Source organism: Bos mutus, chromosome 18 (assembly GCF_027580195.1).
Source record: "Bos mutus isolate GX-2022 chromosome 18, NWIPB_WYAK_1.1, whole genome shotgun sequence".
Lineage (NCBI taxonomy): Eukaryota > Metazoa > Chordata > Mammalia > Artiodactyla > Bovidae > Bos > Bos mutus.
The window spans coordinates 59,888,086-59,906,058 of NC_091634.1; the positions used below are offsets into that span (position 1 = coordinate 59,888,086).

The 17,973-nt window shown below is 39.2% G+C and overlaps 1 protein-coding gene across 1 annotated transcript in view; it reads left to right on the top strand.

Moving 5' to 3' along the window:
- Positions 1-796: 796 nt before the first annotated feature.
- The window catches only part of LOC102286182 (craniofacial development protein 1), a 103,802-nt gene continuing 86,625 nt past the window's right edge, over positions 797-17,973 (top strand). The window contains exons 1-4 of the mRNA XM_005894307.3: positions 797-989; positions 5,179-5,296; positions 7,247-7,463; positions 7,763-7,887. Coding sequence (XP_005894369.1) covers positions 926-989; positions 5,179-5,296; positions 7,247-7,463; positions 7,763-7,887 — 524 coding nt within the window. The 5' untranslated portion in view covers positions 797-925. The remainder of the gene's footprint in view (positions 990-5,178; positions 5,297-7,246; positions 7,464-7,762; positions 7,888-17,973) is intronic.

The window sequence follows — 17,973 nt, forward strand, 5'->3', positions numbered from 1 at the left end:
TTAGGCTTTTAGTTTCACAACAAGGCTGTCCACGAGACCTTTTTTTATCAGTTGTCATCTCATGAATCCACAAACAGCCGTTTTTCCATCTATTCCACAGCTTCCTCGCTCACTATGGATGTCATTTTAGCACTTTTCGGAGCAGCTACACGTACGGATCAAAGAATTTCCTTTTTCTTTAAGTACCGCATAGTTGATTGAATAAGATTGAACTCATGGCCAAGAGCACTACAGCTCATGCCTGAACGAAGCTTATCTAACACACGTATTTTTCTCCATAAGGTACATCAGCCTTCTTGTGCTTATGAACATTAGGCAGCACCCCAGCACTATGCTCAGGGTCGTTTTAAACAGCGAAATCTCTAACAGAGAGCCCAAAGATGAAAAACCGCGGCAAGAAATAGACCGCGAATACGACACTTATTTACACTTCTAGAGCTGAAGTAATATAGTGGATCATGTGCTTCCAATCTCGACGATCCACCACTGGTTAACTCAAAATTTTCTCTCTCTGCGCATGTCCGCAAATAAACCCAGAAAGCACCGAAATTTTTGATTTTGGGGGTGACAGTAAATTTTCACAAGTAAGCGAGTTCAAAAACGTCAACTACTAAACAAAGGTCGGCCGTCTTTCCACAGGCAAACAAATTTTGCTTCAAGGATACAGCCTCTCAGGCGAAGCGGCGGAGCGCTGAAGACTACTCGTCCCAGCATGCCTCGCCACAGCAGCGAGCCCGCGTCTGCAAGCCCGAGCCTCTGGCCCGGAAGTGTCGCATTGGGTGCGCGTAGCAGGCGTTGCGCATGCTCCACGCTGCGGGGGTCCGCCCCAGCCACTGCCTCCTGTCTCGCACCACTACTCTCTATCCCTAGAGCTTTGCCGTTGGGCACAGCTGCTTCGCCCCTGTAGACCCTGCGCGGTAGCGACATGGAGGAATTCGACTCTGAAGACTTCTCCACCTCCGAGGAGGACGAGGACTACGTGCCCTCGGGTGAGCGACTCCGCCTGAGGCGAGAGGCGACTCGCCCCGCCCAGCGGCTCACGTGAGGCGCGCTTTGCCCGTTGTGCGTGGGCCCGGTGGCCGGGCAGCGCTCGCCTCAGGCGGCCCCGCCCCGCGCCCTCGCCTGCCGGCCGGCTCTGCACAACCCGCGTGGCCCTGGTTGCGTCCGCCGAGGCGTTTTGCGCAGCGGCTCCTGGTGGCCTGGATTGGACCGCCGCCCCACCTCGGAGGGCGGGAACCTGCAAGTGAACTCAGACGCTGCGGGTCGTTGGGCATCGCGTTTTCTCACCCACCCTGAACTCTTCTGAAAGGCAGACCTTGCGTCCCCAGGGAATTGCTAACTGGCATGTCCCACATATAAGCTTTTCACTTTCTGTCCTCAGAAGTGATCTGATTGTTTAAAAGTTAACATAATGATGCCCTTTACTTCTTAGCAAAGATTGCACTCATTGCTGTCTTTTCAGACCTTAGTTGTAAAGTTTTTGTGTAAACCCGGGCTAAAATGTCACCCAGACCTAACCCGTCCGCCATCCTGCGCTTTCCACAGGCTCCCCCATCTCATTAGATGTATCTGCTGGTACAATCGCTCAGGTAAAAGCAAAACCGAAAAACCCGTCGGAGTTGACCTTATTCTCACTCTTTTGATCCAGATAATCATTCAGTTCTGTTTGAGTCCACGTGGAAGGTTCGTTTCTAACACTCCCTCAGTAATCTCGCTCTTACTGAGCTTCCATTATCACTAAGACTCTCCATAGCTTCCCAACTGGGTTACCAGGTTCCGTTCTTATCCACCAACATTGGTCTTATGATATTGGCCAGTGTGATAATTTGAAAACTAGTTTTCATATTAATCAAAAGCACCGTGTTAGTCGCTCAGTCGTGTCTGCTTCTTTGCGATCCCATGGATTTTAGCCCACCAGGCTCCTCTGTCCTTGGAATTCCCCAGACAAGAATACCGAATTAGGTTGCCATTCCCTTCCCCAGGAGATCAAACCCGGGTCTCCTGCTTTGCAGGCAGATTCTTTACAGTCTCAACCCCGATGAAGCCAAACAGATGGCATGGGTATGCTTAAAAATAGTCAAGTATTAATGAAATACTTTGAATCTGAACCTTTTCCATCACCTATTATCCCTGTCAGTTCTCTCTAGAAGAGACTGCTTTCTTTTAAAATTTGGTATTTGCATTGTTTGTTGACTTAACTGATCCATGTTAGGTCTTCTTTTAATACCCTTTTGAGTCTCTCCTCACTGCCAAAACAGACTTTTTCAACTTCAGACCCTTCCCAAATCCCCAGCCTGCCAATGTTCCTATGTCTAATTTGGATTAGACTGGTATTGATTCCTTTTTTGTAATGACTTTGTGGACACCAGGTTCTTGGCTGAGTCATGTTGTATATAGTTATTGCTTTTCTTGAACTAGATTTCTTTGGAGTGAATAATTGCCATTTTGTTGTTGTTTAGTCATCTGTGTACTTAATACTGATTTGATCCTAAACTCTTAAAATTGTCTAAATCATCTTTCAAGACATTTTTATATATTAAATAATCATTCACTTTTTTGAAGTCCCTCTCTGTCTTCTGACCTGCTCGGATTTGACTTGGCTTTACCATTTTTACACTTAAAATCTTCCATCCTGACCACCACTCTGGATGTTCCTTTTGTCTCCCTTTTCTTTTGGATTCTTTGTTTCTTGGGTCCCGTGATGTCTTCATTCTTGGTGTGTTCCACCAAAATGAGAGTAAATCCTCAAATAGCTTATTGAAGAAAGATGGATGATAGAAACTTTTTTTGTGTGAGACCATGACTATCTAAAAATAAGTAGGTGGCCCTCAGGCATGATTAATAGTTTGGTATGGAGCTCTGTATTCTACAGTAGTTTTCTATCTGAATTTTGAAGGCATTTCTCCATTATTTTAAGAAGTCTCTTGTTGCTAGTTTTTACTCATTTCCATAAAATTTGTTTGTCTCTGGAAGCTCATAGAATCTTTGTTCCTGATATTTTCTGATACTTCACAGTGATATACTGTACCTTAGTATGAGTCTGTTTTCATCCATTGGTCTTGGCCTTATGGAACTTTTTAAATTTGGGAAGGGGACCGTTTTCTCCATTTTATTTTTTTGGAATCATTGTATATTTACTCTTATGTTGGGCTTCCTTGGTGGCTCAGCTGGTAAAGAATCCACCTGCAACGTGGGAGACCTGGGTTCAGTCCCTGGGATGGGAAGGTCACCTGGAGAAGGGAAAGGCTACCCACTCCAGTATTGTGGCCTGGAGAATTCCATGGACTGTATAGTCCATGGGGTCGCAAAGAGTTGGACATGACTGAAGCGACTTAGCAGCAGCAGCAGCAGCAGAGCAACTTTGACTTTTCACTCTTATGTTGACTGGAACTCTCTTTTCTTCCATTTTGATCCTCTATTTTCTAACTCTGATTTTTTTTTCTTTATGTGAATATTTCAGTATTTTAACATCCTCCTCTTCTGTTGAGTATTTTCTCTTTCCATATTTTTTTCTATGTTTTATGGCTTTTATTAACACAAATACAATGTGTACACAAGCCGTCTGTGTGTTTTCTTTTCTGTATGGCCTGGCATTGGTGACTTGGATGGCCCTCTTTCCACCATGACACTGGCTTTCTTGTAGATGTTGGGTGCAATCTCAGCACAGTAAGATTTGTTGCACATCAGCAGTACTTCAAGCTCTTTGACATTGTAGACCAGGAACTTCCGAAGCCATGGTGCGGCATGTGCTTTATTTTCTTGTTGTCCTCATCACCAGTATTGGGCATCAAGATGTGACCCTTGAATATTTTTAATTTTTAATAACTCTCTTTGTTGTTCAAAAACTTTTAAATAGCATCATGTTCTTGTTTTGTGAGTGCAAGTATCTTATTACTATATGGATATTAATTATAAAAGTTTTTTTCCCTAGTTTTGTTTCCTCTGAATTCCTTTCTGTTTTAGTCTTGCCTTGATATTAGAGACTTTCCTCAGTTGTTTGGCGGTCCTAGTTCACTGTACATTAAACCTTTAATAATTAAGTGGATCTGGAGGAATGTTCAGAATACCACTCTTTGTAATGGCCCCAAACCAAATATCCATCGATACAGGAATGGGTAAATAACTTGTGGTATAGTCATATAATGAAATAATATTTAGGGATGACAATGAATAAGCTATACCTCCATACAAAGTGAAATAAAAGAGTTAGTTGCTCAGTCGTGTCTGACTCTTTGCGACCCCATGTACTGTAGCCTCCGTCCTTGGAATTCTCCAGGCAAGGTGACTTACAAATAAAATGTTGAGTGAAAGAAGCAGGATGCAAGAGTTCATATTGTAGGCGTCTGCTTAAGGCTCAAAAACAGATAAAACTAATCTGTTTCATTAGAGTCAGGATAATGGTTCTTTGGGGGATGTGGCTGGTAGCTAGTGATTGCAGTAGGGCACAAGGGACTTCTGCAAAGCTGTTCATGTTCTGCTTCTTCAGTTGGGTCTAGTTAAACAGGAGTGTTCAGTTTGCATAATTTCAGTGACCTGTGCATTAGCTTGTGTGCTTTTTGGTATGTTACACTTGCAGTAAAGCTTATGTGAAATAAAAAAGAAAAAAATTGATTGAATCTCTTTGTGTACAGGATTTGTTGACTGGTACCCACAGAAAGTGATCAGACTAGTCATCCAAGGAGCACTTTTGTTGGGGACCCTGAATGTCAGTGTCTGAAGATGGGAAATTGACATATTTGTTTTTTCTGTCTAACCTGAAGTTTTTAAGCCTCTTTCTAAACCTCTGTTATTGATAAGAGAAGATACTTTTGGTTACTTTTGAAAGATATCCATGATGAGGTAAAAACATCAATTTCTTCTTTGAAAAGTGACAGTAGTAGACTTGGAATTTCTGTTCATTCAGCATATAGTTGTAAAGACATGCTGATCCATGTCCTCATGGTGGGTGGAGCATAGCAGAAATTGCAAATATAAGTAGAGTGAGTTAATGGACTCTCCTGGAGGCCTGGAGTAGGCGAACTTATCCTAGTCTTCAGGAACAGGGAGGACAGCTCTCAGAAAATATTTTAGTCTGGTGAAGAACAAAGGAAAGTACTAGTTTTTCATAATGAAAATGTGCCATCTTCATGTGAAAACCTTTATTCCTGTCTGTCTGACCACCGTGTTATGTTATTTCAGGTGGAGAGTATAGTGAAGATGATATAAATGAATTAGTGAAGGAAGATGAAGTGGATGGTGAAGAGGAGACACAGAAAACCAAAGGGACAAAAAGAAAGGCTGAGAGCGTTCTGGCCAGGTGATGCTGCCCTCAAGGCCCTTAGAAGTCAGGGGCTGTGACACAGCCATCCAGATTGCTGGCATTGGTCTGATGACAGATTTCTTGCTGCCAGTCTCGAACCTTTTTCTCATTGAGGGAAATATTTAGTGACCTTTTAGGATTAAATTCTTATTCTCTGGTAAGCTTTAATAATTTTTGAACTTTAATTTAAAAAAATCAATAGGTCATATGTGCACCTGATTTAAAATGCAAAACTGGGGTATCCCCTGGTGGTCCAGGGGTTAGGACCCTATGCATCCAGTGCCAGGGCCTGATTCAGTCCCTGGTTGGGGAACTAAGACTCTACAAGCTATTGGTTTGCCAGAAAGAGAAAAGAAAAGCTCAGTTACTAGAAAAAATACGTATCCCATTCCTATTTCTTGTTGCTTTGTCTCAGAAGAATTACATTGCCAGAAATAATTCTCTGTCCATGCCATGTTCAGTCGCTAAGTCATGTCCAACTCCTCGCAACCCCATGGACTGTAATCTGCTAGGCTCTTCTGTCTGTGGAATTTTCCAGGCAAAAATACTGGAGTGGGTTTGCCATTTCCTCCTCCAGGGGAATCTTTATTGACCCAGGGATTGCATTCCAGTCTCCTGTGTCTCCTGCACTGGCAGGCGATTCTTTACCACTGAGCCACCTGGGAAGTCCCTCATTCTGTGTATATATATATAAGTGTGTATTTTGTATTTCCTACTTTAAAAATTTTTTTTGCCACACAGCTTGTGGGATCTTAGTTCCCTGACCAGGGATTGGATTCATGCTCTCTGCAGTAGAAGCGGGGAGTCCTAACAGTGAACCAGTAGAGAATACCCTGTACCTCCTACTCTAAAAAAAAGTATGAATAGTAGCGTAGTCTGCGTATCTTTTTTCACTTTCCTTATTTCACACCTTGGCGATGATGCTACAGCAGTACATTTAGCTGTACCTTTTTCTTTTTGGTAACTGCATTGTGTTACATTTTATGGATAGACTCTACTCTGTTTAAACATTCCTTGAGAGACCTTTAGATTGTCCTTATCTTTACTACAGCAAATAAGACTACAATGAATATTCTTTGTCTTTGTACCCTTGTATATTTATAAATCAGATCATGGAGAAGTAGAATTGTTTGACCCAGGGTTATATGTAGTAAAATATATATATATATTGGTATAGGCAAATTACCTTCTCTAAGCCTGGTACTAAATTGCACTCCCAACAAAAAAGTATGAAAGTTCTCACAAGTTACTTAACTCAGATAAGGGAGTCGTTCAATAGAAGTCTTTTATTCTTTTTGATTGGTGTTTCTGTCTTCCTGGGCATTGAAGCAAAAAGCAGATTGTAGAAGAATTTTGAGTATTAGATGATTCACTTGAAGTCAGAATAGTCTTAGGAAACAATTTGCTCTTTTAAGTCTTGGCTCAATTCTTTTGTCCTTGAGTTTTTCTGTATTCCAGCTTTCCTGTCTTCAGAAAGTTGGAAGAAACATGGATTCTGTACTCCCCGTTCCCTCAGAATTCTAGAAAGAAACAATGTGACTAAATCTGAGGCTGTCTTCAATATCTGTTCTCCAAATGGAGTGACTTTTAAAAGTATCTGGCATATATATATTCTTAGAGCCCTCTTTTTGATTGAGGTGATTTTCGGTGTTTTCTTGGTGAGAATAGCTAGTCCTAATTCAGAAGTAGAAGAGTAGATTTTAATTCTAAGTGTTTTTGGTAAATGGTAACTCTGAGAGCCCAGTTCTTTTTTTCTTCCACAAAATCTCAGCTTAACCTCTCCCACTCACCATGTCACACTGTGAGGTAAGTAGTCCTTTAAATCAGTCGTCCCTATTTAAAAGTTTTCTGAAGTTTCCAACATGTTTGGAATTTAGGAAAGAATAACTGAAATTATTTTGCCTGTTTGTCTTATCTTTCTTCTTCCTTCTTACTGTTGGTGACTAGGAAGAGAAAACAAGGTGGCCTCTCACTAGAAGAGGATGAAGAGGATGCCAATGAGGAATCCGGAGGAAGTAGTAGTGAGGAGGAAGATGCAGCAACAGAGCAGCAAAAAGGTGTTGAGTCAGAGGATGCCAGGAAAAAGAAGGAGGATGAACTGTGGGCCAGCTTCCTGAATGATGTAGGCCCGAAATCAAAAGTGCCCCCAAGTACACACGTTAAAGTAAGTTAACTGGTGAATAGGATGACTGCTTCTTGGAAATTTCCCAGAAAATTTACAAACCGAGATTTGAGACTTACAGCAGAAATCTGATTAGCTGCTTTTTAATAGTAACTCTACTAAGTGAAAAGCAAAGCATTCCCTGTGGGAGAAAACATAAGCTTTTCTAATCATATCAATTCAGTGAGTATTTAAGTGTTTAGAGATGAAACACGTGTTGAGACTATCCGGGAACAATATATTTGGGTGGATCTTTTAGTTTTCATCCTAATGTGAAATTTATTACACTTCTTTTTTCATAGACAGGAGAGGAGACTGAAGAGACAAGTTCAAGTCATTTGGTCAAAGCAGAAAGGCTAGAGAAACCTAAAGAAACAGAAAAAGTTAAAATTACAAAGGTGTTTGATTTTGCTGGTGAAGAAGTCAGGTAAGATGACATTCACAAACTTCAAACTTAGTTTTTTTTTTTTTCCCCCAAAATTAGTTCTTTTTAAAAGAAACATTTTTCTTTTAATGTATATTCTATGTATTTTTTGCCGCGCTGGGTCTTCGTTGCTGCGTGTGAGCTTTCTCTCTGCGGTGCTCGGGCTTCTCACTGTGGCGTCTCGGTTGTGCAGCGTGGGCTCTAGGTGCGGGCTCATTGGTTGTGATGCACAGGCTTAGCTGCCCCTAGGCATGTGGAATCCTTCTAGATCAGGGATCAGACCGGTGTCCCTTGCATTGCACGGTGATTCTCAACCTCGGGACTACCAGGGAGGCAAGCCCCTAAAAAGGAACATCTTTCTAAATGATGTTAGACATCTGTCCTCTTTCCAACCTATCTTAATATTTTGGATGAGTTATATTTGAACTCAAGGAAAACAGTGGCTCCATTAATCATCAGGGAGCAGGAGAATGTCCTTTCATGTGTGGTAATGTAGTTTTGGGGCAGCATGCAGTGGTTGGCTGAACAGAAACAACCAACTGTGAGCGCTAACTGTTTGCTTCCACTTACTCACCGCCGTACTTTGCGTCTGGGCTCTTTCTCCCTTCAGTACTTTCCCTGACTTTGAAGTATAAGCCCCAATAAAACGTTTGAAATCCGCTGACAGTTTAAAGTACTAGGAGAGAAGTTTGATTCTGATGCTGTTTCCTCATCTCTATTATTTTTTTCAATTGATTCATAGATTTGTTACTAGTTTAGCAAAACAGTACAGGCTTAATACTTGGGTTGTTTTGGATGAGAGCCACATGCCTAGAATTTTCCTCTTTCCCATTTTTAAAAAATTTAATATGAAAACAGTGGATTTGTAATTTAGAGCTGCTGCTGCTGCTGCTGCTGCTGCTAAGTCGCGTCAGTCGTGTCCGACTCTGTGCAACCCCATAGACGGCAGCCCACCAGGCTTCCCCGTCCCTGGGATTCTCCAGGCAAGAGCACCGGAGTGGGTTGCCGTTTCCTTCTCCAATGCATGAAAGTGAAAAGTGAAAGGGAAGTCGCTCAGTCGTGTCCGACTCTTAGCGATCCCATGGACTGCAGCCCACCAGGCTCCTCCGTCCATGGGATTTTGCAGGCAAGAGTACTGGAGTGGGGTGCCATTTCCTTCTTCAATGCATGAAAGTGAAAAGTGAAAGTGAAGTCGTTCAGTCGTGTCCTACTCTAGCGACCCCATGGACTGCAGCCTACCAGGCTCCTCTGTATGTGGGATTTTCCAGGCAAAAGTACTGGAGTGGGGTGCCATTGCCTTCTCCGAATTTAGAGCTAGAGGAGAACAAATGAATTGCCTGCCAATCAGTAATGTTATTTTCCTTAAAGTTGATGTTCTTAAAAACAAATAATATCTAATTTCCAACAGTTGTTTCATTTAATGAAAATATATCTTGGAAAAAGTTTTGGCATTGTTTTATAAATGATGTGAAGGAAAACTTTTATTATTTTTTTGTTGATGGTGGTTGTGGCTATTTTTTTAATTGGAATACAGTTGATTTACAATGTTGTGTTACTTTCTGCTATGAATTAAGTTACACATATGTATATTTCCTGGAGAAGGGCAAGGCAACCCACTCCATTATTTTGGCCTGGAGAATCCCATGGACCAGATGATCCTGGCAGGCTACAGTCCATGGGGTCACAAAGAGTCGAATACGACTGAAGCGACTTGAGTACTCAGCACACGTACATAGATATTTTCACTCTTTTTGTGTTATTTTTTATTTTTTTTCCTCCTTTTTTCTTCTCAAAAAATTTACACTTACAAAAGTGTTCTAAGAATAGTATTACAATGAACATCCATATGCCTGTCATACTGATTCACCACCTGTAAATGTTTTGCCTCTTTCTCCACCATCTGTATCTGTATTTCTCTCTTTTTATTTTGGCTGAACCTTTTAAGAATTGTAGGTCTCATGACACTTCACTCTTAAATACTTCATTCCTGTTTCCTGAGAACAAAGATATTTTCCATGGTGACTCAGTGTAACTCTCACATCCAGTAGATTTCACATTAATACAGATTATTCTCTCAACTCACTCTAGTGAAGGATCCTGATTTTAAATATTCAGCCTGTTGCAAACCAGTACTTTCCTAAAACACAAAAAAGGAATTATTAGAAAAGTATGTTAAAAAGATACAAAATGCAAGCTCACACTTTTAACAATGAGATTTAACATGCAGATATAAAGTTACATTTCAGTATATACAATCAAAATGAACATAAATAAGAAAAGGAAAAGAGTTATACAACTGTACTCTTTTTTTTTTTTCCCTTGGCTGTACCCCCAAAAAACTTGTGAGATCTCAGTTCCTGGACAAGGGGTTGAAACCCCGACCTCAGTGCCAAAAGTGCTGAGTCCTAACCGCTGGACCCCCAGGGAATTCCCAGTAACTCTACATATTGGTCATTGAAAATGTGAGTGTAAGTGATTGATGAAAGGAATCCACTTTAATTATATAATTGAAACAAGAAACTAAGAGTAGAGTATCAGTTCTTAATACTTAACATCTAGACACATACTTTGAAAAAGTACTGTTTATATTAATTTTTGCAGTTTTTAATGTGTCAGAATAGCTTATTTCTCGTTAATTATCTAGTCTAAGTGGGATTGGTGACAGCCCTACTCCTAGAGGATAATGTATTTGTAAATTACTGTTTCTGTGTTGGTGTTCTTCCTTGTCTTCTTTTTAATTTTTTAAAAAATAATATTCATCATAAAGAAATCCATCTCAAAAGGCTGTATTGTATCTTTTAAATTTATTATTTTTTTAATTTAATTTAATTTTTAACTTTACAATATTGTATTGGTTACATTTATTTTTCTAATAATTTCTTTTGATTGTGTTTTACAATAATACTGTTCTGCAACAGGTTGAAAATTTTATGTCAAAGTCCTTCACTGCAGATAGTTTAAATAATAATCTGCAATAATGTAAAGTTAATGGAGATGGACGTGTGGATTTTAAGGCAGTCTCATTAAGTTCAGGATTTTCATTTTTCCTTTTTTCAAATGAAGTCATTAATAACTTTTTTCTTGCAGTTTTATTGAGGAAATAATTGATATACAGCACTATATAAGTTTAAGGCATAGAGAGTAATGATTTGATTTAGTAATCATGAAATGATTAGTAATAACTGTGTTTTCCGATTTCATCTTCCATGCTTCATCAGTAGTCAGTTCCAGTCATTTATCCTGTCAAGTTATAATTAAATTTTTTAATAATTAAATTTAAGTTATATTTCAGTGGGAAAAAGGAATTCTGGATGCATGAATTCTCTATGTGTGGATTTCTTTTTTATGGAAAGTACAATTCAAAATATTCTATCAAACATGTTAATTTGTAGGGACTGTTCTTCAGGCTTTTATTTTTCACTTTTGCTCTTATTATTTATTTGCTTCTGAAAAATATGTTCAGTCTCATCCCTGTATGAAAGTACTAAGATTGTTGAAAACACCAAACTGGGAATTCCCTAATGATCAAATGATTAGGACTCTGTGTTTTCATGGCTGAGGGCCCAGGTTCAATTCCTGGTCAAGAAACTTAAGATCCTTCAAGGTTCCTTCCACAACCCCCCAACCCTCAAAAAAAAACAAAACAAAGCCTAAAAAAACCAAAGCAGACAGATAAGCATGTTTTACTATTTAATTGAGATCTTTAGAACTGGGGACCATATGTTTATTGTTTCTCTTTTAGAAGCACTAAATTTTTTCTGTAGTTCATTCTTACGGCACTTTCTTCATAACCATTGTACCTCAGCATATATAATATATCCACATTTATGATCAGCTTTCAGTTTATCAAATATAGTCTTTTAAATTTAATGCATTAGCTTTACATGATTCACGGGTTTTCCTACTGTGCTCAGAATAGTGGGGTTTTTTGTTTTGTATTAAGATTTTTCTCAGCGAAGGAAGCAGTGTGTTGATTTATGTTCTAGCACAGTCCCCTTAATCTAAACTGTTTCCCTGTCCTGCAGCTGTGTCATTGGAACTTATTCTTGCAAACACTTACACTTCGAATCTCATCTGTTGTCATGTGATCCTACTTTTATTATACAGATCACTGTCAGTTAATGTTTGTTAACAAGAAACTGATTTTAAAAAAAGACTTTTTAATATCACCCTCATGTTTAAATCACAAATATTAAAATAATTTTCATATCAGCAGTAATTTGTCATTCTTCAAATTGCATTGAAGAAACACTTTGCTAACTTTGTCATAGTTTATCATGAGCTAGATCCCAAATACCTCAAGCCATGGTGTCATTGGAAAGTTAAACTGAACTACCTTCTTTGTCACGGATTCACCAAGATTTCCAAGCAAACATCATTGATATGGTCTTTTACTAATGTCCTGGAAATGGTTTATTCTGTTTAGTTTAGCAACAGAAAGTACTTCTTTCCCTTTTGGCCACAATGCTAATGAATGGAATTTTGTATCTGTTTCTATTGACTTTTGAATTTAGTAGTGTTTCTTCCAAATAATTCTTTTGATTTTGAGTTTATTTCTTCATGTTTTATATGTAAATGCTGCTTGCTTTACTAGCTAAAACATGTCTGCAAAGAACTCACCGTGGTTTTAGCTCTGTATGATCAAAAACCAAGCCCAGTGTGTGAGGGCTCATGGAGTAAAATCAGCTTCCCCTCAGTTGCCCTTCATTTCTTTGAAGTCACTTCTGTTATCATCACGTGGTTTATTACTTCTGCTGCATCCAGAAAAGATATTAAAAAAAAAAGTTGTTTTTTTTTTACAGAGACATACAGTGTGGGGATTTTTTTGCCATCAGCAAATTAGGATTAAAAAATAATAACAGTTTTACTTTCTTAGTTATTAAAAAATGAATTTTAAAGTCACATGATTAAAAATTAAAATGATTATAAAAATAACAATTTGTAAAGAGAAATGCTTACATTTTATCACATTTTGGGGTTTTAATTGGGAAAATAACCCTAAACTTTCTCACTGTAGTATGGTCTAACTGCACATGACTAATACAGTAATATCACATGTGAGTACTTTGCAATAATTGGTATATGTTCTGTTTAAGGCTGTGAGTTCATCATTCATATCTTGAGTATTGTGACACCATCAAATTTCTAGGCGACTTTTTAAATACTCAAAATTTTTGTACCTATCTTTTGTTAGGTAGTTTGCAGCTCACGTTTTTGGTAGCTGTATGTACAATTCTAGTCAGATCTTTGTATAGTTATTCCAAATGTTCTTAATACCTGTATTTCTTGCCCAGTCCCAAATCCAGTCCAGGATTACCCTCTGCATTTAGTGTTAAGAGCCCATCTGTGTGGCAGGATGTCTCTCAGTTTCGGTGGGTGCATTGTTACCGCATGGTTAGCTTCATGTTAATCACTTTAGACAAAAATACTACACTGATGATGGTTTATCCTCCTCAGCGCATCATATCATTACCACCCAGCACTGGTGCTGATGAGTTAGACCGCTTAGGTGATATCTGTAGGGATTCTCCATTACAGAGATAGTCTTTTGCCTCATAATCCTTTTTGAAAGTGAAAGTGAAGTCGCTCAGTCACGTCCGACTCTTTGCGACCCTGTGGAACTGTAGCCCACCAGGCTCCTCCGTCCATGGGATTCTCCGGACAAGAATACTGGAGTGGGTTGCCATTTCCTTCTCCAGGGGATCTTCCCGACCCAGGGATCGAACCTAGGTCTCCCACATTGCAGGCAGACGCTTTAACCTCTGAGCCACCAGGGAAGCCATAATCCTTTTTGGGATCCATTAAATAAATCTTGATGTGAATTAAGAATGTATTTTGCTGCCAGAAATCCACTGGGAACTATTGAGTTGTCCAGCAGAGGGTAGTAGAACACTGATGGTGAGCCTCTAAAGTTTGGAAGTCCTACAAAAAATACAGAAAATTTAATATATCATTAGGAATATAGGTTTTAAATTTTTGGAAATCTTTCTTGGCTTGCATTGTTTCCCACATGTCATACAGGATATCTGAGAAAGATTTATTATAACTCTACCATTGACTTGACAGAGTAAGAAAAGCTGGTGAATAACTGTTGTTATGAAAAATCATTAAATTTCCTAATCAAATTAAATTTTGTGGATTTATTAATACTTATAAATATAGTTGACACAAATTTTCTTAAAAAAATTTTTTTTCCCCTATTTCATTTTTTAAGCAAATGCATCATGATTTTAAATACTGGATGAGTATCCAGGGAGCCTGCTGTTTCTGTCATTTATCAGAAGAGGGCAGCCCAGTGTTTATCAAAGAAACAAATATGAATAAGGAAACAGTTTTTTTTCCCAATAAATATACATACTCACATATATATATTTTATATTAAAGGTAGTATATATGCTTATTTGTTTAAACATATATATTGCAGAGACATATAACATGCTAAGGGAAAGTTCTCTGGAATTTTTTCCTCCTAAACAAAAATTCTGATAATAATTGGCATGTTGGCAGCATTTTTTTAAACTTAAAGTATTTATAGTTAAATAGAACATTATGTAAGAATTTGGAGGGCCTGAATTTTAATTGATGCAAACTTGGTAAATGGATTTGAGCATATCTTTTAATCTCCTGATGTCATTATTCTGCTCTTTCTGTCTTTGTATCAATTAAGAGCATTACTACATCTTAGAAAAATGTGAGAAAGAGCTATAATGACTGGGAAGAATTTATAAGTATAGGCATAAGGTAGTGTTAGCAAAGATTAGTGTTTAGTTTTTTCCTAATATGTTTTAAATGCTAAATTTTGAGTTTTTACCATTTTGTTTCAGTTTTTCTCCACTTGAAAAATGTGTAGCTCATTAACACTGGGAATGAGGAAAAATAGTGATTTTTTTTACCCTTCCTTATCATATAACCAGCTGAGCCAGTTACCTCAGACTTTCCTAAATGATTCACCTTTTGGAAGAAGCCAGTCATGGAAAGTTTCTGCTAAATAAAGACTTTTCAGGAAGTTCTGATTAAGTGAAAATGAAGTTAAGATGGAATTTCTGCTGATAGCACTTGAATTAGCTGTTGGTATTGGTGGGCCTTTTCCTGACAGGGATCCCTCTTGTATATTAGAAGTGGTCTATAATTTAACTATTCTCTTACTTGAAGATATTTTGATAGCTCCCCCCACCCTTCTTTTTTTTTTTCTGGCTGCCCCCATGGATCGCGGGCTCTTAGTTTCTTGAATAGGAACTGACCTCAGGCCGTGACAGTGAGAGCACTGAATCCTAACCCCTGGACCTCCAGGGAATTCCCGCAAATCTCTTCTCATTGCTTCTTAAAACTGGAGTTCTTCTAGACATAGCCTCAGTGTACAGTAGTCTGCTTGTTATTCCTTTGTGTCCTTTACCAGAGTCCCTGAGAAATATTCCAGTTTATAGAACTTTTTTCCCTAGTGAATATGAATAAGACTTTGACAGTAATAAATTTATAGAGATACTTTTTCCTTATACTTTTTTCCCCACAGCTTATCCTTTTTCTTTGCTTGCTTTATGGCACTTACCATATATCACATTTTGTTATGACGTGTTTTCATGATTGGCTATCCCAAAAGACTGTGAGCCAGTCAAGGCAGAGACCATGTTACATCTTTTTCTGTCTCACATGTAACACAGGGCCTGCATCTAGGTTGCTTTTTTAGATAATGTCCACTCAGTTGTCTTAAATTGCTGGCAGAAACATATTGTTCATATTGTGGTAAAATAAGAAAACAAAGCATACTTTGCATAAAAGCTTCTTTTACTTTCCCTGTAATTTGGGGGCACATGATTTGTATCTTCTCTCATCACTAGCCTGCTGAACTTTCATAATGCTGTGCCTTGATGTGGAACTTTTTACATTGTGGGGTCATGAGAGTTCCCTGGCAGCCTAGTGGTTAGGATGTGAGGCTGTCCCTGCTGTGTCCTGCATTCAATCTCTGGACGGGGAACAGAGATCCTGTAAGGTGCCTGGTGCGGTCAAAATATTTATTTTAAATAAAGAAATAAAGTGAATTGCTGGGTCAGCTGTTCTTTGGAGCAGCCATTTTATGGAAACTCATCCTTCTAGGAAATTTTTCTTTTTGTTGATAACCTCCCATATTTTCTCTTATTCTGAAATTGCTGTCAGTTAAATTGATGTAATAGTAAGGCTAGACTTGGCTCTGCTGGGGTAACAAGTAAACCCAGGACGTCAGTAGCATAACACACGTTTGTTTCTTACTGGTGCGAAGTCCAGGACAGGTGAGGCAGCGGCTCCATCTAATGACACATGCATGTGAACACATAGGAAACACGTAACATTTGGGGTTGTTGTGGCATGGGAAATCTGAGGAAATACATTTTCATTTAATTTGTCTGTTTTGAGAATGAGTCTTGAAACTTCAGCCCTGCCCTTTGAATCTAGAACTTTGGTGGTTTCTCATCTTTCTGCCAAGTAATGGATTCTGCTGGATTGGTTGGGGTCAGTAGCCTGTGGCACCCAGTGGAGAAGGGAATCTGGGACCTAGGTGCTCCTGATACAGACATTCAGATGGTTTTAACCACACTCCTCTCTTCCACCTTCAAAGGTTCCTGGTATCTCAATTTCCTGAACCTTTGTAGGAGATATGGTGTGTTTATTGGCCATTCCACATGGCTGCAGCTTGAGAGAGCAGAGCACACACCTCGGTCACCTGCTGACTTGTCTGTTTGCTTTCTACCTTCAAAAGTTTGATTGATATCTTTCTCTTATTATTCCTGTTCTTATCACTGTGTAGTTCTGCTTTTGTAAATTTATTACCACTATTTGGCAGGGTTTTGGTAGAAAGTAGAAAGTAGAGCATGTGTTCAGACCACCATTTCCAAGTGAAAGATTCCACTTCTCTTAATGAACCATCTTAGGTCTCCCCAGATTCTGCCCAGGGCAAGGAGATTTAAAGCAACCTTCCAGGCCAGTATTCTTAGACTCTGCAACTCTCAGGTTTGGACATAAGTTTATTTTGTTGTTTTTTTTTTTTCTATTACAGTGTAAGGAATCACACCAAAACTTAGCCACTTAAGACCATTGTTTTATTATAATTTCTCTTAATTATGGGGTGGCTGGGCTCAGCTAGATGGTTCTCGTGCAGAGCCTGTCTTGCAGTTGTACTTAGTGGCTGGGTCTGGGACCATCTTGATAGCTTATTTACTTCCTTGTCTGGTGTCTGGGCCAGGAAGACTCAAACACTTGGGGTCTGGAACGGCTCCTTAGATCTCTCTCTCCCTGTGGTATTCGCATGTGTTCTTTCCAGCATGGTAGCTTCAAGGCAGACAGACTTTTTATGTGGTGACGTGGGGTTTTAGAGGTGTATTCCGAGAGACAGCCACCTGGAAGCTCTATCACTTTTCTCAGCAAGTCTTAGAAGAGCCCTTTCCCCTGAACCTCGTGAGCTGACGCAGCCACAAAGGCCCACTTGGTTTCAAGTGGGGTGACATACTTTTCATTGGGGTAGTGTCAGTTTCTGGACCACATGGGAGCTGGGAAATTTATGGCAACCGTATTTGGAAAGTAGAGTTAAAAGATTCTCTCTAGCATTGCTACTTAATCTCTAGATGAGAAAAAGTAACTTAGCTCCTTAGATATCCATGTTCTTACTCATGAATTGTAAATGTGTTAGCTGTTGGTACAGGAATGCTACTGACCATTCCCCTCAAAAGTGGTATACAATAATACCCATTTATTTGTTACACATGTGTTTCTAGATATCTGGAGTTCAGTTCATCTAGGCTGGTGTCCAAGCTGCTGGTTGGGTTGAGACTTTTGCAGCATATGTTTTTCCACTGTCTTAGACCAGCAGCTCCTTGAGGCATATTCTTATGGCTAAAGGGAGGAATTCAAGGGACAAGTGAAAAAGCACAAATACGTTTAAAGCTTCTTTTCCTGTCAAATCAGTTAACATCTCATTGACCACTGAAGTCATATATCCAAGCTCATCATCTGTGGGGGTTGGGGAATATCTTCTTGGTCAACAGGGAAGGAGTGTTTATTTGGGGAATGATGGTCTAATCTATCATATAGATTCTCCCTCTGTTTTTGACTTTGATGTAT